Source organism: Heterocephalus glaber, unplaced genomic scaffold (assembly GCF_053883595.1).
Source record: "Heterocephalus glaber isolate CG9 unplaced genomic scaffold, H.glaber_assembly_v1.0 deba00001463, whole genome shotgun sequence".
In the NCBI taxonomy this organism is placed as follows: Eukaryota; Metazoa; Chordata; class Mammalia; order Rodentia; family Bathyergidae; genus Heterocephalus; species Heterocephalus glaber.
The window spans coordinates 19,354,681-19,379,009 of NW_028258310.1; the positions used below are offsets into that span (position 1 = coordinate 19,354,681).

General features: G+C 38.8%; 1 protein-coding gene across 13 annotated transcripts in view; it reads right to left on the reverse strand.

Moving 5' to 3' along the window:
- Positions 1 to 24,329, reverse strand: part of LOC101703754 (protocadherin alpha-C2) — a 209,736-nt gene that overhangs the window by 5,850 nt on the left and 179,557 nt on the right. For all 13 annotated transcript variants that reach the window (XM_087180647.1, XM_087180650.1, XM_087180656.1 and 10 more), the window contains 2 exons: positions 23,773 to 23,831; positions 21,024 to 21,112 (listed from right to left, as the gene is read on the reverse strand). In XM_087180647.1, coding sequence (XP_087036773.1) covers positions 21,024 to 21,112; positions 23,773 to 23,831 — 148 coding nt within the window. The remainder of the gene's footprint in view (positions 1 to 21,023; positions 21,113 to 23,772; positions 23,832 to 24,329) is intronic.

A 24,329-nucleotide genomic window follows, 5' to 3' on the forward strand; every position in this document is an offset into this window, starting at 1 on the left:
CAAGAATAAATAAGGCATTTTCAAGATTTGCAGGGACATTCAATTGCCACCTTTTACAATGTCCTGTTGTAGACTCCCTGGAGCAGCACCTAGAAATCTCCAGTTATTGTCCTAAACCTGTAGTCACCTTGGATTTCAGCAAAGCTTCTACAGACAGACCATGATGAGGTCATGATAAGGTCACCCCCACTAAGCAGAAGCAATCACTTCACAGGAGCCAGATTGCCCCATTGACATAAGGACATCTCTGAAGTAACCTTGCAGAACTAGTCCTAGGGTAACTAAGCCCACAGCTTGACAGGATTAAGTACTCTGCCAGGTATGTAAACCCCCAACCCTTGCCTTTGTTCCCCTTTTCAATGAAACCTCTTCAAAACAGATCTTGAATCTTTTTAATCTGTCCTAGTGTGGCCACTCCAATTAAAAGCTCTTTTCCTGCCCTTCACCACTGCTAGTCTCCTTCACTGGCATTTTGGGACCAGTGACAGGGCCTGGTCTGCTGTGACCTCCAGAGCTGAGGCTTTCATCCTAAAACTCTGGTACGCTTTTGGAGCCCCTAGAGACAATGAGGTAATGCATGTACAGTGCTAAACCTAATCCTTAGCACAATGTAAGAGCTCCATAAATGGTATCACATATGGCTAACTATATATGGCACAGCTCTTGGGGCTAAAAGAACCAGATAAGAATATTGCAAATGTAGGTAGAGAAAATAAAAGACTGTTTTCTTCCCCAGACCTTTTCCCTCATGCCATGCTTCTCCTGGCATAGCTAACACTATAGCACTTTGAGAATAGGTCAACAGACATTTTTTTCTTGGAGGCTAAGACTAATTTTTTTTATCCATCTAAAATAATCAAATCTACAAGTGAGCTCACCTGGAATTTATGTTAGCCTTTCAAATACAGGCTCTGTCTCTCAGAGACTGAGACAAAGACAAGAAATGCTTAAAAGCCTCGATTTGGTGCCTAAAACTGCGTTTCAGTGCCATTCCACAGTCCTTTTAACGCTCTTAAAAGAGACCAAGAAGGAAACCTCGTCCAGCCATACTGAGTACTCCCTGCAAGGCATCAGGGCTATCATCCAGAGATGCAGAGCTCAGAGCTACCTTCATTTAGTGTAATTAAAGGACAATTAATGGCTATGTCTATAGGCCAAGAGAGCCCCTCACAGAGGGAAGGCCAAGAGTTAATCAGCTGCTTTTAACGTATCACAGAGCTTCCTCCATCTTTGCCTTGGTTCTGTCGGACTCAGCCTGAATGCTAAGAAACCAATGGAGATCTATTCAGGTGCATCCTCCACACGTTCAGCTTCTATAGAGCAGAACAAAATGCGATTTCTCCAGTTCCTCACAGACATTGTGTCCAACCCATTCTGGTTGTTATATAAGCAAAACATCTCTGAGGACTCATTAGCATCTCAGTTGTGACTCTCAGGTGAAAGAGTTGCTTAAGGATCTGACAAACCGTATTTGCTGACCTCTTAATCGAAATTCCTTTTGGCTAAATCTACTGAAGACTCTTGCTGGCTTTATCTAAAAATACCATGCTGGGGAGGGAGTGCAGATTCAAGAATATTGTAATTTTTGAAGAAGAGGAAAGGGGAAGATGCACCATTTGTACTCCAAACTCTAGTGGGAGGCCAGACCCAGCAAATGGTTGATCTAAGAAATGTTTCTTCTTTCAGTGCTGCCTCCTTTCCTTCTTCCTGGGACCTCTCACATGTCCCCATTGTTCTCATGGATCTAACTCACCCCCATATAGACAAGACTGAAATGCAGTCAAAACCAAAATGAGTGGCTTTATTCCCTATTACAGCCTAGAAGAGAATTTACGACAGATATCAAGCTGCTGGGAGTCTCAATCTTTAGGTAGAGCCCTTTCTAAACATTCAGATCACAACTGAACAGAATTAAAAATTTGGGGGGGGGCTGTATTGGTGATTGAATCCAGTGGTGCTCTAGCACCACCACCCCCTTGGCCCTTTTTATTTTATTTTACTTTGAGACAGGGTCTCGCTAAATTGCCCAGGCTGGGCTTCAGTTTGCAATTATGTTCCAGTCTCCTGAGTAGCTGAAATTACAGGTATACACCACAAGCCTGGCCAGAATTTAAAAGTTTTAATAGAGTACAATCATAATTATGAAAAATTAGCTTTTGTTTGCTCTGTTTTCTTTGGTATTACTAGCAAATTTCTTTATAAAGTATAGGGAATATGTTTAAAAATCAGAACTATATACCCTTTTTTCTAGTACCAGAAAAAAATATATCCATATTCACCTTTTATTTTTTTAAAAAACTGCCCTCTGGCCACTTCACATAATCCTATAATCTCCTTTAGGCACCATCCAAGGATCTTTTTGGTAAAATTCTCAACTTTCCTCTTTCATGCTAAATTGAGCTTGGGTGCCTGAGTTTATAAAGTTGAGCCTCAGGGACTAGGGATGATTGGGAAATCAAATGCCAGGGAAGGTCCTGTAGATTGTGCAGAAAATGCCAGGCTTGTAAATCTCACCACAAATCTTCATTTTGAACTGCTCTGGACAATCACTAAGGCCAGGAAGATGTTTTCTGATTTACAAGGATTTCTCATTTTGGGTCCTCACAAGAACCTTATGAAATACATTTTGGCTAACATCTATCCCTGTTTTATATAGATCGGGGGATTGAGGTCCAATACTTACAGGGTTACTAACTAGTGGAACCTGAGTCTCAAATTCCATCTCTGTCTTTAGCTGTTGCCCTTTGTTTCTCTCTCACTTCTAGTATTTAGCAGATCATAGACTCCAGCTGGAAGACAAATTCTAGGACCTAAACTGTGTATCAAGGTCCTTTGAAAATCCTAAAACATAACACACGTATAGCAATTAGTATGGTTACTATTTGTCTTGTTACCATATAGGAGACAGAGACGCAGGCAAAAGCTTCTGTGCTAGAATCAGTAGGAAGAAGTGGAAGCGGGGGAGGGGTGTGGATGCTGAGCGACAAGTCAGGAATGTCACAACCCAGCCTCCAGGTTTCAGCCCCGCCTCTCGGTTCCCCATTCATCTCTTTGTTACTGTCTCTGGGATTTCAGTGCTAAGGTTAATAAAGAGCTTCCAGAAAACCCATCATTTTGATTAAAGCCAGGGACTATCTTGCCAGACAGCACTCTGGAGCCTGCCTACCGCTAAGTCGGTGCAGACAGCAAAGGCTATTAAATGATTACAGCTGCTTCCGGCCCGCCAGCTTCCCTAGACTGCTCACTCTCTGGTCCTGCTGCTCAGGGAAAAAGTCAGGCACGGAAGGCTCTGCAGATCCTGGGTTTGCAAGTGAGCATCCAGGAGGTTTCTGCACTCCGCCTCTTTCCCTCCGGCACTCGCCTCTGCTTCAGAGCCAGCCACTGCATTTTTTGAAGCAGCTGATCTTTCTGCCTTGTGGCTTTGAGCAACCATTTCATCTCTGTCCCTGTCTTTGTCTCTCTTTTCTCTCTTCCACAATTTAGCAGATCATAGAATTATACAGCTCATCCTAACCAAAGGCAAAAACCATCCTCAAATCTGGAAAAGGCCAGGTTGTCAAACATCTCCAGCTCCCTCCCCAACCCCTCTCCTGGCATTTGTGAGCTCTGTCCCCTCCCTAATCCCTTATGAATTTGACAAAGCTAACCTTGTAATTAAGACCAACAATACAGAAGACTCTTGGTCTGAAACCCAAATCCTGTCCAGGATCAGAGAGAGAGAGGAAGAAAGGGAAAACCACCTGTGCTAGCATTTCCCTGCTGCTTCTTAGACTAACTTCAATGGAGAGTGGAAAGAATTTTCCATGGAAACAAGTGAATATAAAAGTATAATCCCTGTATTCTGTAAAACTTTAGGTTCTGTAATCACAATGCAGAAGTTTAATCCCTACTACATCATATAGATTATGTGATATTCAACAAATCATTTATTATCACTGGGCCTCAGTTTTTTATATAGGAAGATAACAGCACTCACCTCATATGGTTGTTACCCAATGTAATTGTCCTTTATAGAACACATAGTACAGTGCCTAGCAAAACTGAAATCTCATCAAATTTTATTTCTTAGAAGACAGTAGCAGCAGAAGATTCACTCATATTTTTAAGGAGTTTTGATTGCTTATCATGAATCCGGCAGTTTATTGAGCATTTCTCATTTGCATATTTATTTTCTTAAATTTAATTTTAATTTTTTATAATTAATCTATTTAATTTAAATCACTTAAATTTTACACATAAAAAATCTGAATCCTTAAAGTACAGCAAGATGATTTGTTGAATCAAACAGAGATTTGATAATTAAGCTGAAAAATTATTCTTACACTGACTCCTTGGCCCAATAATCCAACTTTTCCTTCTCCCTTTTTTTCCCTAACCTCTAGTGAAGCCTTGAGGGTAGGGGATGAGACCAAATTGAGCTCTATTCACAGGCCTAGCATTTTGATTCCCATCCCTAGCATAGCTTGGGAGGGGTTGTGTGCAGGTGACTGGAAGGCAAGCTTAGCAGGAGGCTGATCCCATACTACTCCCCAGAGGCCCTAGGGTGTTTCGCTTTCTTTGGGTAGGATGAGCTGATCTGGAAGAAGATTCTATGGCTGTTTAGTGCCTCAGGCCACAGCTGGGCTAATTTTTAGTAATCTGGGAATGGAAGAAATAAATACCCTGGAATATTTTTAAAGCCACAGCTCTTGCTTTGTGCCCAAAATAACTGCCATTTCTAGGTTAAGAGTATAAAGACATCATGTGCTGAGAACCCAAATTCAAACACTGGGATGGCTCATAACTTCTGAACTCTCCATAGTCACCTTTAAAAAACAATCATCTTCCTTCTTTCCATGACCCCCACAACCCAGGAGGGCTCAAGTACATAGTTTTCTCTACCTCATTTCTTGGTTGCTAAAGGCCTCTAGAATGTAGGAAGGGCAATTTCCCTTTATAGCCTCTTCTCCAAATCTCCCCCTTTTCAGCCACCTCAGAACGCTGAAAATGTAGGTTCTGGGGTCACACAAAGGGTGGACTAGACTCTCAGCTTCCCACGGTATTTGTCATAATTCTTGGGCACTTAGCCTCTCAGTACCCATCTTATCACACATAACACAAAAATAACAATATCCACCTAATAGGATTGTGACTGCCATGAACAATGATTGCCATGCAGAAACTGGAATAAAAAATGCTATTGCTATCCAATAGCTCCTCAACTAGGAACCCATTAAAGACCTATTTCTAGATGCAGCATTTCCAGGAACTCTCTTTTTCCACAGACCCTCCTCCCATCAGACTGCTTCTCCCAGGGCTCACTGAAGACTTGTAGCTCTGAAGTTTTCCAGCATAAAAATGGTTGCTAGGGAGAGAGCTATTCTCCAGAGCTCTCTGAAGAAGGCAGACATAGTGGACATAGTGGAAAAGCACCTTGGACTAGGTATTGAAAGCCCTGGATTCAAATATCAGCTCTACAATTCTGTTTCCTACTATATTTTACTATATTATTTGGTTAACATTGACTTATATTTTCTTCATCTTAAATTGGATATAACAGCTACCTCCCAGGTGCTTTGTTATTCATTCAACTAAACTTATTTATTATTTAAAGTAAATTAGACATTATGCTAAGAATTAGGGATATGGACTGAATGATATTAAGACAGATACGTTATTCTTTTTTTTTTTTGATACCAGGGATCAAACTTGGGTCCTTGCGCTTGCGAGCAGGCGGCAGAACCACTGAGCTAAATCCCCAGCCCAGATACCTTATTCTTGAAGAGATACAATGTAGTGGGAGGAAAAGACAAGTAAATGAGTAAATATAATAATAGCTTTAAGCAAAAGACGAGGTAGAGCTTTAAGATGGCACTGAATTTTGTAGTGACAGTACGTGTAGTGGTTTAAATGGCACGTGCCTTAAGTGTTGGATATATTTTAGCTATTATTATTCATAAGTAAATTCTCTCCTCTCTCTACTCCAGTATTCTCAACCTGGATGCTAAGTCTCTTTAAGATGGTGTCACTGACTTAAGTAACATGTAACACTAGCTGAAGGTGGGCGGGGGGTCAGAGGGAAGTATATAACAAGTATAATCCGCAAGTGGGATCTCTTCTTATCAAAAAGCTTCTGCACAGCAAGAGAAACCACCAACAGCGTGAAGAGACAACCCACAATGTGGGAAAAAATTTTCACGGGCTGTTCCTCAGACAAAAGTCTACTATCTAGAATCTATAAAGAACTTTTAAAAAAAATCAGACCTCCCAAATTTAAAGATCCAATCCAAAAAATGGGCATCTGAAATGAACAGACATTTCTCAGACAAAGAAGTAGAAATAACAAACATATGAAAAAATGTTCAACATCACTGGTCATTCGAGAGATGTAAATGAAAACAATGCTGAGACTCTACCTCACCCCAGAAAGAATGGCTGCTGTCATGAAATCAACCAATAACAAATGCTGGAGGGGCTGTGGGGAAAGAGGAACATTGCTCCACTGCTGGTGGGAGTGTAGACTGGTGCAACCACTGTGGACATCAGTATGGAGATACCTCAAAGAACTAGGACTGGAAGTCCCATTTGACCCAGGTATTCCCCTGTTGGGTATTTTCCCCCAAAGAATTCAAAGAATTATACCACAGTGATATATGTGTACCCATGTTCATAGCAGCACAATTTGTAATAGCTAAAACTTGGAAGCAGCCCAATTGCCTATCAATTGGAGACTGGATAAAGAAAATGTGGGTTTTTAGAATTAAAATGGAATACTACTCAGCCACAAAAATTAGAAATTAGAAACATTTATAGCTAAATGGATGCACATTGAGGTGATACTCTTAAGTGAAATAAATAGGACACACATGTGTAAATACCAAATAGTTTCCCTAGTGTGAGAAACCAAAAGTGTAAATAAGGACTAAAAGGTGTAACAGATAATGCGAAATAGGAAGAAAAGGGGCAAAGGGAAAGGGGAAGTGGGAGGGGTAGGAGTAAGGAAAGAAGGGAATGGAATTAATATGAGAAAATGAAAAAATGGAAACAAAGTTTTTGTAAATGGGGAGGGATGGAGGGCTTGAAGGGAGGGCAGGGGAATGGGGAAAAATAAGAACCAAGAGAGATTATGTAAAGGTGCAAATTTCCAATGATGAATGTCATTATATTGTATACATAAAATATACCAATAAAATTAATTAAAATTTTTAAAAACCAAGTATAATCCAACTGCAGATAAGAGAATGCCAATTTGTTATTTTCATACCCTATGACTTGGCAATTCCACTTCTGAAAATTGATCTTGTATCAATACTAGTAGAAGTACATAAGATAGATATATATGAATGCATTGCATGATTTAAAAAAAAGATATGAATAGGAAACTGAATAAATAAAATACAGGTACACAATAGTGCTATTCCCTTATTAAAGAAGAATGAGGTAGATCTGTATATACTGACTTAAAATAGTGTTTGTTAAATGCACACACACACACAAACTACATTCTAATACATGTAGCATTCTACTTTGCTTTTTGAAAACCTGCATTTTTTGAATAAACAGAAAAAGCATTTATATATCAATTATGTAAATAAAAATTAATTTGAAAAATATGTAAATCCCATGTAAACTATGGGCTTAGGGTGATAATGATTTGTCAGTGGAGTTTTATCATCATTCTAGGGCAGGATATCAATAGTAGGAGATGTTGTGCTTGCAGGGGACTGCGCTGTCTGATTCATTTTGCTGTGAACCTAAAACTGCTCTAAAAAAGTCAAGTTTATTAATTAAAGAAATATTTAGAAAATGTGTGTAACGCATTGTTAATAATGATTGCCTCCCTGAATGGGGGTGGTTGAGGGAAACGAATATTTTTATGCAAATAATGTTGTATTGTTCAATATAGAAATCAACAACATAATTGTGTTTTATTTTAGAATATATTACTTTAAAATTTTTATGAAAATTCTGGGAAATACTAAACTCTTGGAAATAGTTATTTCTGAGGAGCATGACTGGAAATAGGGAAGAAAGCACTCCTCATTTATTCTAGTTTTGCACAAGTTTATTTTTCAAATTTTTGTTTCTCTTATAACTAGAGAGAGGGAGAGAAAGGCGGGTAAGGGGATTAAAAGGAACCCTAGTTCAACATGACTCAGACAAAATGTCACTGGCCCAGAGTCTGGACCTATTGTATAATTTTCAGGACCCAGTGCCACATGAAAATGGGGGGGGAGGGGTCCTGTTATTGACAAATTAAAAATCTCAAGACAGTGACAGCATAATATTAAGCCAAGCAGTGTCTTTCTAAATGCAGGGCCCAATAAAAACCAGCCTGCCCCCAAAAGCCCGCTACCAGGTTCCTCTTTTGGCATCACCACTCACCAGTGACTTTCCAAAAGTATTACACTGTCTGCCCCACCTAGAGCCATGTGAGCATAATCATTTCCCCTAATAGTAAAAGCATTCGCTTTTCAGTTGAGTTTTCATACTTTTCTTCTCTACCCTCCCCCTTCACATTACAATCTGTGCTTCTTAAAATTTGGCAGCAGTCCCAGGCTTCGTGTTGCTGTGTCACTTCTCAGCCTTAAGCAACCATTTCTAGACAACTAATGTATGCCTGCATTAAGGGTACAAAATGGAGACACTGTCAGAATACTGCAGTAGGAGGAAAAGATCGTCACCCTCTCTGTCACCACTATTCTCCCATCTCTGCATGCTTCATTCTCAACTGCTTAATCTAACACAGCCTAGCACACACAATTCCATTCACTATGTGCTAGGCATTGTGCTAAATATCAGGAGTATTCAATTGAATAAAAACAGTTCTCATTACATTTTTGAGTGCTTACCAGGAGGCTAGAATTGTCCTGAGCATTTTGTACTCATCATCTTGTTTAATCATCACACCAAGCTACAGTTTTCTCTTTTACACATTCATAAAGCTGAGGTGCAGGATGCACAATTATTAGGAGGTACAACAGGGATTTGGAACACTGTATAATGCTACCTCCTTTAGGAAACCAACATAAGGCAAAATTTAAACAAACCTGGCTTTTATTCTCCACATTTTCTCACACATGATCACACCACATCTGCCAGAATCACCTAAGAAAAATTTTAAAGCTGGTCCTTTTATTTTATTTTTTTTTAAAAAGTCTGCTTTTACATCCCTTTTGGCTCTCCATTTCCAGACAAAGTTTTCAATCTTTGCTTTGGGAACAGAGAAGCACTAAGCTGTTTAGCTCATTAGCATATCTTCACATCTCAAAAGTTGATTTTCAAAGGTTCAGTAGAGCTAAGAAATCTTAAAAGAATCTCTTTTCCTGAAAACAAACAAATATTCTAGTTGCCGTCCACTATCAGCAAATGAAACTACAAGTTTTTGGTTTTATGTTTTTTTTGTTTTGGTTTGGTTTTTTAGCAGAATATTTAAGACCTGACAAAACCTGACTCTGGTCTTCCTTTCTGATCTCATTTCCCAACAGCCCTCCATCCACCCCACCCATCAAATGCATTCCTACTTACCCACATTATGCAACTTTGACTGTTTTCTTTTTATAGTATTGTTTCCTTTGCCTGGAATTCTCTTCCTCCTCACATCTTACTTACCATCCTGCAGCTTCTAGTATTAAATGTCAAATAATCTCTGACATTGTCTCCTAAATTTCCAGTTTCATCTTCTGGACTCCCATGACATCCACTATTCGTGATTGCTGACAGGGGGTTTGGGTCCCATGAAAACAATTTGGGAGACCTTTTCAGAAAAGCTAGACTGGCTCATCTTATTCATATAGTTTGTATTGATTAGGACAGAGACCATTCTGAATCCACTTTGGACTGAGAGGTCCTGGCAGTTTGTCCTAGCTTCCTTTCCCTTACTGGCCCTGTTTATGCATGACATGAATCCTTATCACATGACATTGTCATATTTCCATCTTATTTCTTCACATTTCTGTCTCCCCCCTAGACTATAAGGACAGAATTGTGTTACATTCAATATTTCATTCATATTAGCTAGAGCAGAGCTGGCCTATGTAAGAGCTTAATAAATGATTGCTTGATGACCATAAGAGATTCTAGCCAAATTTTATATTGAGGCAAGCCAAGTTTCTGGAAAAGAAGGGGGAGGGGGAGGGATGGGTGGGGAAGGAGGAGGAGGTGGGGGTGGAGGTGAAAAAGGGGGAGGGGAGGGAGAATAGGAAGAAGGAGAGGAAAGAAGAGAGCTGAGGGGAGGGGAGGGGAGGAGAGGAGAGGGAAGGAGAGGAGAGGAATGAATGCTGGTTAGCTGCAGGGGGTGGTATGTGTGAGGATCTTACTAGTGCCTTTCAAATCAAAGCTATTTAGATGTTTATTATCCTAGAGGCAAGGCAACCCAGAGTGAAAAAGACCAAAGAAGCTAATTCATTATCCCTAAATCCTTAGACTTAGAGAAAACATGCCAAAAAACCCTCGTCCTCCCTAAAGAAATTTCCCAAAGGCAAATATTTAGACTCAATTTATACTTAGTCTAACAGAGGGGAATTGAAGTGACACTGACTACTGATGAGGCACTGCCCCACTGACTGCAGGCTATAGGAACAGAAGTTGGACAGACACCTCAGTGACACACAGAACCCACAGGGACGATGGCCTCTGAGAAGGTTCTCTCATGGGCCCTGTGGCCAAATTGCTGTCAGCAGTATGAAGAATGATTTCATATCCAGCCATATCTGCTGAGAGTGCAGAGAGGCCCTAAGTTGTGGAAGTGCCTCGTCAGTTAGAATCTCAAGCAGAGAACTAGCATGAGAGACTAGGTTGTTAGGCAAGATGCTCTTAAGAAATAAACAAATCCTGAGGTGCATATGTATCTTTAGAATTGGCCCCAAACCACCCCACCTCTTGTCCCCAATACAGGAAGCATGACTGAGGAAAAAGCAGGTGGGATTTAGGAATAGACTGAAAGCACTCCCTACCCTCAATTCTAAAACACACACACACACACACACACACACACACACACACACCCCACCCCACTGGGGAGCAGTAAACCTCTTTTTCTTAAAAGGAAGCCCTGGATTTATATTTAATTTTCTTTTACCTAAACTCAGATGCTAGATGCATACAAGACAAGCAATATGCTTTCAATTACTACCATGTCTCATGATTGATTCCTTCCAGATTCACCTGTGGATGATCCAAGGTGTACTGTCCTCTCCTGCCTCTCCCCAACTCTTGGAATAATGTTCTTAAACTTGGTGCAAAGCAATATGGCCTGGCCCTTAACATAATAATATGATGGGAATTATTTTCCTCTCTTTCTGGATTTCCACCAGAGGGAATGCCCAATAAATCAACACTTCTGTCCTTTGGGGTGATGTGCTAGGACAAGAACATTCATCTTTAGCTCTACTTCCTTATTTACTGTTCCTAGGAAGGAAGAGTAGTTTGTCTGATTGAAGAGATTGCTGAAAGCCTGCTTTTAAAGAGATTATGCTTCTTGATTGGATAAAGTTACCTCCAATAGTAACTGTTCTTTCACAACATACCTCACCTTAATTCTCTTTCTTTTTCTCTGCTTCACTCTTTATTTGACACTCAATCAGGACAACTTCCCTTTCTCACCAAAGGAGATGTCTGGCATTTTAAATTTTTAGCCTTTGCATTGGAAAGTTGCAGGCCCTAGTCATATTCTCCAGGCCACCTTTACCGATAATATAAACCTGATGTTAACTTTGATCTGTCACTTGGTTCCTGCCATCTGTCCTTAATTAGTTAAGTTTTGGAGGGAATAGTAGGGGTTGATTAAGTCTCCATCAGACTTCTGATAATTAGTACCTTTCAACAGAGATTTAAAGTCTAATCTATATTCACTCTTCATATTTCTAATATATACCTTATTTTATTTTCACTTCTACTAAAATTCATACACACACACACACACACACAGTTGCTTCAGCCTGAACATGAAAGACTTGTGGTAGGTAGTATAACAAACTGAACCCCAAGACACTTACATCCTAATTTACATAACCTGTAAATATTTTATGTTACATAGCAGAAAGGACTTTGTTGGTGCAGTAATAACAAAGATCTTGAGATAGGGATATTATCTTAGATATCCAGGTGACCTCAATGTAATCAAAATGTCCTGAAAAGTGACAGAGGTGGGACAGAGAGATTTGCAGGGGTAACATTGCTGAAGAAGAAAGGGGCCACAAGTTTAAAAATTTGGGCAATCCCTAAAAACTGGAAGAGGTAAGGACAGGTCCTTTTATAAACCCTTTTAAAGAAATTCAGCCCCCCCCCAACACATTGATTTTAGCCCAGTGAACCCCACTTTGGAATTTTGATCTACAGAACTACAAGATAATAAATTTGAATTGTTTTAGCCATCTAGTTTGTGGCAATTTGGTATAGCAGCCCTGGGAAACAAATACAGATTATGGTACCTTGAAGTAGGGTACTGCTGTTATATATACCTAAAAGTATAGAAATGGCCTTGAAATGGGCCACTTGGGCAGTGATTAGAATTTTGAGAAGCATGATAGAAAGAGCTTCAATTACCTTAAACAAACTGTTAATTGACATATGAATATTAATTATTCTGCTTGAGAGGACTCACAAATTATGAAAAGCCAGATAGGGTGTGTGTGTGTGTGTGTGTGTGTGTCTGTGTGTGTGTGTATGTGTATATGTGTGTGTGTGTGTATATATATATATATATATATATATATAAAGGAAAATATCTAAATTGTCATGAACAGACTGTACAAATATGTAGATTAAAAAGGTGCAGTCATAGAAGACTCAGATGGAAACACCTTAGTGGCAACTGAATGAAAGCAGATCTTTATTATATAGTGGCAAGAACACATTATGATTTTAACTTAGTGAAGATTTCTGGTCTCCAAAACTATAAAATAATTATGTTAAGTCACAAAATTTGTGATAACTTGGTATAGCAGTAACTGAAACCAATACAGACTCTTACAGTTGAACTGGAACACAGACAGTGAAACTACTAAGCTACTCTCTTCACCTGTTATGTGGGACAAAGTAATAGTAATGTGCTAAGTGTATAGGGTTCAAATACTCCCTTTGCCATGTGAACAACATTAATAGATTCAACAAATATTAAGCATGAGTGTGTATAGACATCTTGCTTGACACTGAGAATATAAAAGTGAGCAAAACAGGGCCAGGAACGTAGCTCAGTGGCACAGTACCTACCTGGCAAGCATGAGGCCCTAAGTTCAATTTTCAATACCAAAAGAAAATAAAATAAAGTGACCAAAACATGTTTACTAGCTGTGGGGATGTAAGGAAGCCACTTTACTTCTATAATCCTCAACTTTTTAATCTAAAACATGGGAATAATGTACTTCTTAAAATTGTTTAAGTATGAAATGCATGTGAAGTGCTCGTCACTGTTCCCAATAAGCAATGGCTATTGTTAAGTCTGCCTTCCTCATGCTCTAAGAAAATATTTCTATAAAAAAGGGGACAACAGTACAGATTTTAGACTTTAAAAGTTGACTAACAACTGGGCATCGTGGTGCATACTTGTAATCCCAGCACTTGGGAGGCTGAGGCAGGAGGATCACCACGAGTTCAAGGCCAGCCTAGGCTACATAGTGAGTTCAAGGCCAGCTTGGACTACATAATAAGACCCTGTCCCAAAAAAGCTTTTGACTAACAAAGACTCCCACCTCATTGGCACACACACAAGTTTGTTTGTTGTTTTTTTATGTAAAATGGCAGTTGTAATCTAGCGGCCTAGGGTTTGGGAGTCAGGAGCAAGGAATAATGAAAAACTTCTCATTGTCTCTCTTCTCTTTGAAGCCAAATTTGGTTCCTAAAAGCTACCTTTTCATACCCTAACCTTTCATAGTTATACCTCTAAGTATGTATAATTTCTTATAAAGCTTTTAACTTCCTGTTTTAATAGTAGCACAAACATCCTTTTTCCATCATTTCCTGTAGTGATGCCATCCTCAGGATAGACTTCTGTCCTTGGGAGATTTGCCATTTTGGGCAGGGCTGTTGCCTGCCCAAAGGAAGCTCTTGGTTAACTGAGATAAGAGTAGAACAGCATTTATTTCTGCTCCCCCTCCTTTTACTGATTGTGAGTAATGAGATTCCAAATGCTGAGGCAGAGAAAGTCTCCTCTCTAACCTACACTCTTACCAGGCTTCCTGGCAATAAACAATCTTACAACTCTTCTCTCGAGGACCCTGGTCTCTAGCCAGTGTTTGTCCTGAATACATTTCTTCAGATTAGGCAATGTCCTTCTCAATTGTAAAGTTGACTGCCTCTATGAAGATGAATTTTTCAAGTTCCTTTGGAATCTGGGCTGAGTTTCTCAAAATATTTGCCACAAAAGTCTCTTGCTGTCACTAGTTTAATTTCTAGTTTACTAGAAAATATTAAACTAAAAGTGGAGCAGCTTTGCATGGAGAGTCTACACTTCGTTCTGTGGGAAAGATTGCTGGGATTTTTTAGAACTAGTGTCTGGGAGCTCCTCTCTGAGTGTCAGAACAAGAAAGACTTGCTTATGATGAGGCACAGGTTCAGGGCAGAGAAATAGTGATAGTTTGTAATTTCTTTAAGCTTTACCAGAGCTGCAAAGCTTTCCATGTCCCCTTCCCTGTAAAACTCTTAAACACACAGGTAGCCTGTCATTCTTGAGCTACGTCAGGTGGCAAAGTTGGTGACTCCCCACTCTTTGGCCCTTTGTGACACTGGGATCTCCCCAGCAGAAGCCTGACTCTCTTTTGACTAGGGGCATAAAAATTCAGCTGCAAAGAATGGTGTATAGAGAAAGCTGAAAGGGTAATTTAGAAAGTATCCTGTTCTCTTAAACAAAAGAAGGACAAAGTACATTATTTTTCTAAGAGGAAGTCAAAAATTCTTCCTGAGAACAAAGTTTTCAGGGACCATACTATACTGCTTTAATGTAGTTGGCATATTAAAGGGATCAATTATAACTGAAAGAACTATCATGAGTCTCTTATTTCCTGAGCCTGCATTATCCTGCTTCTCTGAATCTGTAGGATTTGAAGGGAACTGTAGCCTAAGAAAACAGGTTTTGCTGCTCTTTTTCCTTCACTATGTATGTTGTCAAAATGTGTGTTCAGGAGCATACATCTGAGCACACATGAGATTGAATACCTTTCAAGAGACATATGGTCTCCATTTGGGACCACTGTTATGGAAGAAACTATCTATTTATATTATGATCCCAACTCTATATTCTTCTCAGGGCTAGCAACTCTAGAAGAATTGATTTGGGAGAAATGAAAGAGGTGAGAAAATACAGAGCATATAGAGAAAGAACTATCTCAGAAACTATTAATTCATAGAAATGTTTAATTTCAGAAAAATCAGGATATGTCAATTCTAGTCTTTTATTTACATGACCATGAAAATGGAAGATGCAGCATATTCCTCCAAGAAGGAGATAAAGAAAGTGACACATGGATGGAGACAACAAAGACTTCTAGGCTTCTCCTAGGTAGAGGATGCTAATTCTCCTTCCTGTACCATCTTACTCTCTCCCTCCAGGCCAGTCCAGAACAAACAAATATTTTTTATCATAAGCTACATTAAAAAATAATCCAAGAAACATAATGAAGTCCACAACCCCACAGAGTGAAACTGCATCTTTCAAGCACTTACTTTCCTGAGCTAGAGATCTCTAACCCAAGTTGGCACTCCTGGGCAGTCAGATGGAAGATGAGAGTGGAGGACACAGACAGGAGAGAGATGCCTGCTCACAAGATCCTTGATCTCATTTTCTTTCCAAATAAGGATATGAACTCACCTCCCACGACTGTCATTGCCATGACAACAGCATAAGTTGAGGGTGAGCAGGTTAGTGGAACAGCATGCTTTCTAAATTCTCCAATAAAGCCTGAGGCTGCACTTGCTCATGAGATGGAAAAATTTATGTTTACAGAGCTCTAAATGGACTCCAAAAAACTTAAGAAACACAGTTTCTGTCTGGGGAAGAATCACAAATGGAGTCTCTCCTTGGGGGGTTGGTTTTGTCAGAAAGGTAAGAATCCCTAAGACAAATAATAGTATGTATTCCCCCTATAAAACTAGGGCACCTAAATCATGTCCATTTTCTGCAAAGTAAGAAGCTGTGGAAAACCAGGGCAAAAAGAATCCCTAATGGAAACAAAAAGAGAGGTATTTTTCAAAAAATCTCTATAACACAGCCTTTCCATAGAGACTACACAGAACAAGTGGGGCGTAAACTCTGCAGTTGAAGGATAGACTCATTTATTAAACTCTTATTGTTCTCCATGCTCTGTAATATGTATTATTTAATTCTTGTAACTACCTTACAGAGTAAACATCACTCTTATCTCCATTTTACGGAAAGAAAAAAAAAACAGAATAGAAAAGCTAAGAAATGGTCCCTGGAGCATAAACCTAATGAGTGGCAGAGCAAGAATTCAAAGGAAAGTTGCTGTGACTCCAGAGCTGGAGCTCTCAGCAATCATCTCCCTGCTTCCCACAAGAATCATAAACAGATGCCTTCCTCACAGTTTCTGAGCCTCCAAAGATAGTTGGCAACATTGGGAATATTTACTCTGGACCATTTCTTAAACTCTAGAGTACATTGGGATCTCATGGAGGACTTGTTCAAACACAGTCTGCTGAGAGTTTCTGATGTGGTAAATCTAGGGCAGGGCCTGAGAATTTGATTTGCTAACAAGTTCCTAGGTATGGTTGGTACTACTGCTCTGGGAACCAAACTTTGAGGATCACTGTCTAGTCAATCTAAATTAAGGTTGTTTAATCCTTACTGCCTTAGTAGCTTCCCCTTCCTAATTAATCTTTCACTTTTCAGTCCCAGATCTCCTAGGGTCTTGCTTCACAAGCTATAAGGTTATCTTTGGCAGTGCTGTGTGCTTTGGAATTCCCTGAGCTCTTTTGAAAACAGAGAGTAGTTGTCCCTCAGTACCCATGTAGGATGGGCTTCAGAATCCCCATGGATACCAAAATCTGCAGATGCTCAAGTCCCCTATATAAAGTGGTGGGGTGTTTGTATAGAACCTGTGCACATCCTTCAATATATTTTAAATCATCTCTAGATGACTTCTAATACCTAATACAATGTAAATGATTGTTACACTGTATGGTTTAGAGAAGGATTGCAAGAAAAAAATGTGCATGTTCAGTACAGATGCAATTTTTTTCAAATGTAGTATTTTTAGTCTGCATGCAGTTGGTTAAATCCATGAATGTAGACCTAAAGATATAAATGGCTGACTTTATCTCTCACTCTAAATATAACTGACTGTTGCCTTAGGTGATTTTTTTTTTTTTTTTGAGACAGGGTCTCACTTTGTAGTTCGAGCTGGTCCTGAACTCACTGTCTAATCCAGCTGACCTCGAATTTGCATAATCCTCCTGCTTCAGCCTCCTGAGTGCTGGGATTACAAGCGTGTGCCACCACACCCGGCACCTTAGGTAAACCTTGAGATCCCATGAAATGTAGAAAGAGGAGCCTGGAAGAGTGGGACATAGCAAAACAGCTTGGCCCACTGTAGCAGCCCAGTTCCCTGGCACACAAGGACTGTCTTTTTATAACCTCTTGGGATTCTGTCTAGGAACTAATCAGAAGACAGTATTCACTGAAACCTCTTCAGGGCATTCACACTGAGAAAGTTAAGAAGATTTGTAACACAAGTGACTGGCCCTTTAGTGCACTTGCCCCCAAAACATATCCCTCCATCTGAAGAATAGGCTGTAACTGTTTCTGCACATTCCCAATTTAGCTAACTTTCTTTCTCTGCTCAGCCTCATGGGAAGCTGAAAGGAAATAAGGAAGCCCATGATCCAGGTCTGCTCACAAAAGAGGCTGGAGAAAGGGACCAGTAATCAGGATTAATCAACTTAATGCCTGACTTGTTTATCCTGCAGAAAACATCACCTGGTGATACCTCCATTGATCCCTTCAGAGTGTGGCATCTTTATCCTAGGCTTTTGTAGGCTGAAAATAAATGAACAGTTTAGTAACAAAGCAAAGGCATTAATTGAAGAAGGACAAACAACTTCAAGAAACACAGGTGAATGAGGATTAGTGCAAAGCAGGCCCTGCATCCTTTTTTGCTGTAGCTGCTGTAGGTGTTGGTAAGAAAAGAGCAATATGTGGCTGGTCACTGCAAGGGCTCAGACACAAGTGTCAGGAGAGTCAGGCATAAGAAAAAAACATTTTGGAAGCAAAAAGGGCAACAGAATCAGTGGAAGGCAGGCTCTATTTCAGACTGGAAATAACCATTTTTTTAAGCATTTTTCTTTTCTTTAACCACCAACTAATAAATCCTTCTTGCTCCATCTCCAGGATAATAGCACGGGGTGATGGGAGTGTATAGATGTCAGGATGTTCCAGACAATTTCAGAGAGCCTATATCTGGGCCCACAAATAAGAACTGCTGACTTCTGGCCACCAGGTTATCAGTTGAGGCCATATCATAGATTGCATAAAACTAAAATGTTCTCCAAAAGGAGTAAGATGACATTTATTAATACTGTATGTCAAGCACTATGTTCAATTCTTTCTCCTCCTTTATTTCTCATGACAACTCAGTAAGACTAGTGTTATTCTTCTTGTACTCAATTTACAGAAAGGGTAGTTAAGAAAATATGAATTTAGGTTTTTTGTGGTACTGGAAATAAACCCAGAGATTACAAGCATGTACTACCATGACTGCCAATTTAGATAATTTGTCTGTTAGCAAGTACGTTTGGGATTGGAATTCAATGCAGATCTGACTCAAAGTCATAATCTTAATCTGTATGTCACTGTTCCTGGAAATAATTCAGAACATGTTTTGAGTCTAAAACCTAAACAGGCAGAAGGGAGAGGAGAACTCTTTTGATTTCATATCATTGTTGCAGATGCATGTTGAAAAGCATGGTTAGGTTATTAGTGAGTAATTGGAAGATGGATTCATTAGGACCATGATTCTTATGTCAGCAGCCAGTAATGAAGGGAAGCAATGGTGACTGACCAATTTCCTATCTTCAGTCAAAACGATAGTTTCCTAATATCCTTCTGAATCTCAAGGCAAAATTTGAGTGAAAAGTATGAAATGATCAATACATGGTTCCTATGTCACCTTTGCCTAGGAATATATACCAACCAGCACCATCAGCGAGAGGGAGAATGTATTCAAAGTTAGTTCTTGGCTAACTAGACTGACCTACAGTGCATCTATGAGAACAAGGTAACTCTGAAAGGAAGACAGTGTGGCAAGGTATGATCTTGTGTGGCTGCTTTAATTAATTCTCCCATTTTCAGATGCCTCCATATCCTACAACATTTGGTAATCTAAAACCACTTTCTTCTCCATCACTTCTTCACTCCATCAGTGGCACTTGGGTTGCAGCTTTGTTCAATGAATTATTTTATGTTCCTCCCCCTGCCATCTGGCAATGCTATGTTTCTAATAAATTGCTTCAACTTGAGCAATTTTTTCTGACAAATCTTTTAGTTGAATTGTGCAACATTCATAAATAGCAAATGCTGGCTGATTAGAATCAATGAAAGCCCTTAGAGTTTCCAGCAAAAATAGGCCTTGGCTGCTGTTACTTAGCCTAATCACTTGAAAGGCACCTCCTGATCATTTTTGGAAAGAACTTTGTACATACATATGCTTATGTCATCTGTTATGTATATATGTATTTGAATTTGGATGGATTCTTGCAAGCCAGTCGTGCTATGAGTATAAATTTTATATACTTTTAGAGTCCAAAGCTAGACACTTGGGTTTGAATCCTACATCTGTTACCTTTGAGCTGTGCAAACTCAGGTATTTGTCTTAACCTGTCTGTAAACTCCAGTTTAAAAAATTAACATAGATATAATAAAACCCTTGCAAGATTGTCATAAGGAATAAATGAGACGATACATGTGATGTACCTTGCAGTGTCTTGGCATCTGATGGCTTTATAATTAGTAACTACTACCATCATGGTGATGGTTTATTAATAGAAGATTATGGTAGATACCATTTATGGTCTCTGCTGACCTATAATTCTTCCTTTCTGAAAACTGCTATAGGAATGGGCCTTATAAGAAATATTTTTATTATATGAAAATGATTTAGTAATTTGGCAAGAGTAAGGAAATATGAGTTTAAGCAACTTTCTTTGTTCATCCAGCCACTGAGTTTTTTGTTTTTTGGTTTTTTTGATATTGGGGATTGAACTCAGGACCTTGCACTTGGGAGGCAGGCGTGGTGCCACTGAGCTACATCCCTGGCCCAAGCCACTGAGTTTTTAACACAACCTAATAGAATTTTTTTCCTGAAACTTTGGATTAGGAATTGGTCCTCATTGGTCCTCTAAACTAGCAAACTGTGAGATAGTCATGTTTGGCAATGTGCATGCTAAGGCAATTAAATTTAGTTTGGATAAGGATATTGAGGTTCAGGAAGAAGTAGATATGGCTTTCACTTGAAGTCAAAGAGAATAATGCTTTAGCTCTGATAACGTTCCACACGCATGAGAAAGCCTATTCTTTCTATCTATTATCTAGCTAGGTTGCTAGAGATCAATCTACTTCTCTATTAATTACCTCCCTTTTGCTTACCACCTCACATTGGTTTCCACTGTGTTCAAACAAAAGATCTTCCCTGGTAGTGTTATCTCTGTGTATGAGACTACCAGATCTCAGAGTGGCTAGGATGTCCTAAGCATTTGAAAGGTACCCAATTATTTTTAGAAAGAACTTTATGGGCCAGGGATTTAGCTCAGTTGTTCCGCTACCTGCCTCCCAAGCGGAAGGTCCCAAGTTCTATCCCCTGTACAAAAGAAAAAAAAAAAAGAACTTTTACACATACACACACACACATATCTTTGCCCTTATGCTATTTTCAACTTTTGAAGACCATCAAGTATAAAATGAAAATAAAAATATATGTATGAAAATAATATTTGTATGGAAGAAAATAATCAAAAAGGAGTCATCAACAGTCCTGATCTTACAAAGAAAGATTAGCTTCTAAAACCTAAGCAAGAATAGAGAGACACTGGCCCTTTACCTGGTGTTGCACTGGATACAGTCGGCCACTGCTGATCAGACCCTCCTGGACCAGCCCGTAGAATGCCAGCCTCCTCCAGGTGCACAGAGCTGAGTAAACATATAAACCCATATAACAGTTAGACTATACATGCCTTTCCAGCTCTCCTTCCATGCTCTCAAATTGCTTACATTAATAGAGGCAGGGCTGCAGCTAACACAATCTGCTCATGCTAGAACAGCAGCAATTATTACTGAGTAGTCGGTCATATTGCTGCAGAAGCATCACTGCCTTACTGCCTATTATACCATACTGTTCTATGCTTATGACAATTTTTGGTTTTCACTAATGCCATGTGGTGCTCCCTAAATCTAACAGGAAGACCACAAGAGAGTGAATGCCATTTTAACATCTTAATGCTGAAGAAGACAAAGGGAGCTTGTTTTCAAAAGCCCCAAGTTTCTCTTGGAAGTTCTCTGTTCTGGGCTCTCCTTAGTAGGAAGAAAAATACACTAAGGTTATTTGTAGTATTATCAGTTTAGCCACCCAGTTAATGGTTAACTTTGTTTTACTCTTTCTGTATCTTTTATGCATTGAGAACCCACCTAACATTTCCTAGAATTAACTTCCTTTGCAGAGAGAACATTATAGTCATTTGCATATGTTTACTGGTAATGCATATTAGACCTTCAAATATGTGTGATGAAGGAAGGAAGGGAGGAAGGGAGGCAGGCAGGCAGGCAGGCAGGCGATCCTAACAGTCAATATTCAAGAAAACTCTATCAAAATTAGAGGACACTTTAAAATTAGACATTTGTTTATCTCATGCACTATGTTACTAAAATAAAACTTATAGTACTGATTGAAGGGGTTATGTGAGGCAACAGAGCAAGCAAATTTGAACTATCATAAGGAAAGGCAATCTACAAGTTTAAGATTCTTTTACTCTTTGACTTTAAAAAATACATCTAGTGGAAATTCACTCATTAAGCTCTAACCTTTTGACATTATTCCCCTTGTCTTTGACCTAGAATTTCCTCTTTTCTCTAAATATTAATATCCTTCAGGTGTTCTTGAATTCCACTAACAAGTCATATGGGCTCTATCAGATTCATAAAGATGTAACTATCCTGGAATCAGTTCAGTTCAAAGCAGAATTTTCAAAAGAAGAGTTACACAATGTTTAAGGCTGGAAAAGTCAAGAAGCCAAGCATATGTGTAGAAAAATAAGCATTATTGAATAACAAATGCTCAATATACTACATTGTGAGAAAGAAATGGCATTTTAGTTTCAATTTTTATTTCATTTCTTATCTATTTAAATCTCATAATATTTTAATTAAAACTCGAATAGATGTACATTGGCTTTTTTTCACTTGAAAATGAGACAAGGAAGTAATATATTTAAATTTTTTTATTTTAAATGTAGTTTTTAAGGTGGATCTCATAGCTTTGATACTTTTCAAGTAAAGCACTAATTCAGTTGCAAGACTAAGAGTTGGTGCTGTTCAATATGCTTTCACCCACATTGATTCTGCCAATAGCTCAGATACAGACAAAAGCATAACTTCGTCTCTAGTAAGTATAAATAATTCTTTCTCATGTCTAGTATCCTATCATCTGCATGAGTGTTTCTGATCTGAAATTATAACCTAGGTTCCAATATGATATCTCACCAAAACAACTACCAATCTTCAACCTTTCCCTTCCCCTATTGCTTCTGGTTCAGAAATAGCATCCAGTATAGTAATTTCTGCTCACTTGCAATGATTTAGGGGGTGTTAATTTATTTTAATTTAATGAATTTTTAATGGGCTAAAACTAATTTTTCATTAAGTCTACATATACTCTGTAAACGCTATACATTGATCTAGTTTTGGTGAAGATTCAATTGACAAGTGCCCAGATATTTTGAGGGGTTCAGGGTTGGAGTTTTTTCTTCTTTAAATAAGTCCTTTTTGTAGTAGTGATCATTAGTTTCTTGACACACTCCCCATTTGGTTTCCAAAGACAGTCATAAATAATGAATCTTTTATTTGATCATATGGCATGGATACAAGAACAGTTCTAAGAATAATAGTAGCTCATCAATTACTGTCAAGGAGACAAAGTAGAAAAAGCAAAATTATATTAAATTTGAGTCTTAGAGCCATGGTATTACTCTAGATTAATTTAAAATAAGCTAGATTTGGTTTCTAGATACTTTAAAAAGGCCATTCAGATAACTCATCTTTGAAGAGCCCATGTCATTGATGATAATAAGATGACCAAAAGATAAGATAAGGAGATTCTAATAGATGTGAACATGAACAAGAAAAACAATCAATTATTGTGGTTAATAAGATGTAATAGTGTGAGACAAAACTCCAAGGTAAACATGTGTATATACATTATATAATGTCCATAAGCATATTTATTAATTACAAAGGAGAGGATGAAGAAAGGTGAATTATTTCCTTGTAGGAAATTTTTAAAATTTCAATTGATACAACCTTGTAGAAATGTTGATGAAAGAAAATACACATAAACCTGTCCTTATGATTTTACAAGAGACTCTTCTTTCCAAACATTTGATAAGCATTTGGCAGTGACCACTTCTAATGTTTCAAGGAATAGCTATGGATACAAAATATAATTGTATTCCCCTGGTAGAATATCTAAGGCTTCTCAGTTCCAACAGCTCTTTCTGACCTAGGGAGATTCCATTTATCTGAACCATACCCAGTTAATGGGACTCCTGAGTGAAGAAAGGAGGGAAATACATACATACCTGTGCATGCCTGCTCTCAGGGAGGCGGAGTAACGCCAGTCAGGGTTGGGCTGTCGTGGCTGCAAAATCACAAAGGGAGTTTTCTGTTAAAATGGCAAAACACTGTTCCCTGAGGGATGTTGTTAATTGACTAGTTGATTAGTTATTCCTTTAAATATTTTCAGGCATCTAAACAAAAGCATTGAATGAGACATTTCATATGCAACTTCAAGTTGACTATCATCTATCTATATTAGTTTGGGGAGAAAATTAAATTAAGCTCACACAGACTGAATGGCATGGAAAACTAGATTTAGCAATAATGCGAGGGTCAGCTTTGGTTTCTCTTGACCAATGCAAATCTGTGTTCTTAAAACACTAAGGGAAGGGCAGTCTATCTTAAGGCAGGAAAAGCTTTCTTTGTTTTTGTCCTCGAATGTCCCATTAAGGGCACATCCTGAATTCAGTATTCTAGCTAGAACAGGCCACACACTACACAAATTCTGCTGGCCTGGCTGGACTGCAGAGGACTGCAATCTGCAGCTGGCTTTGCACACTGCAGCATGTTTGACCCAGGA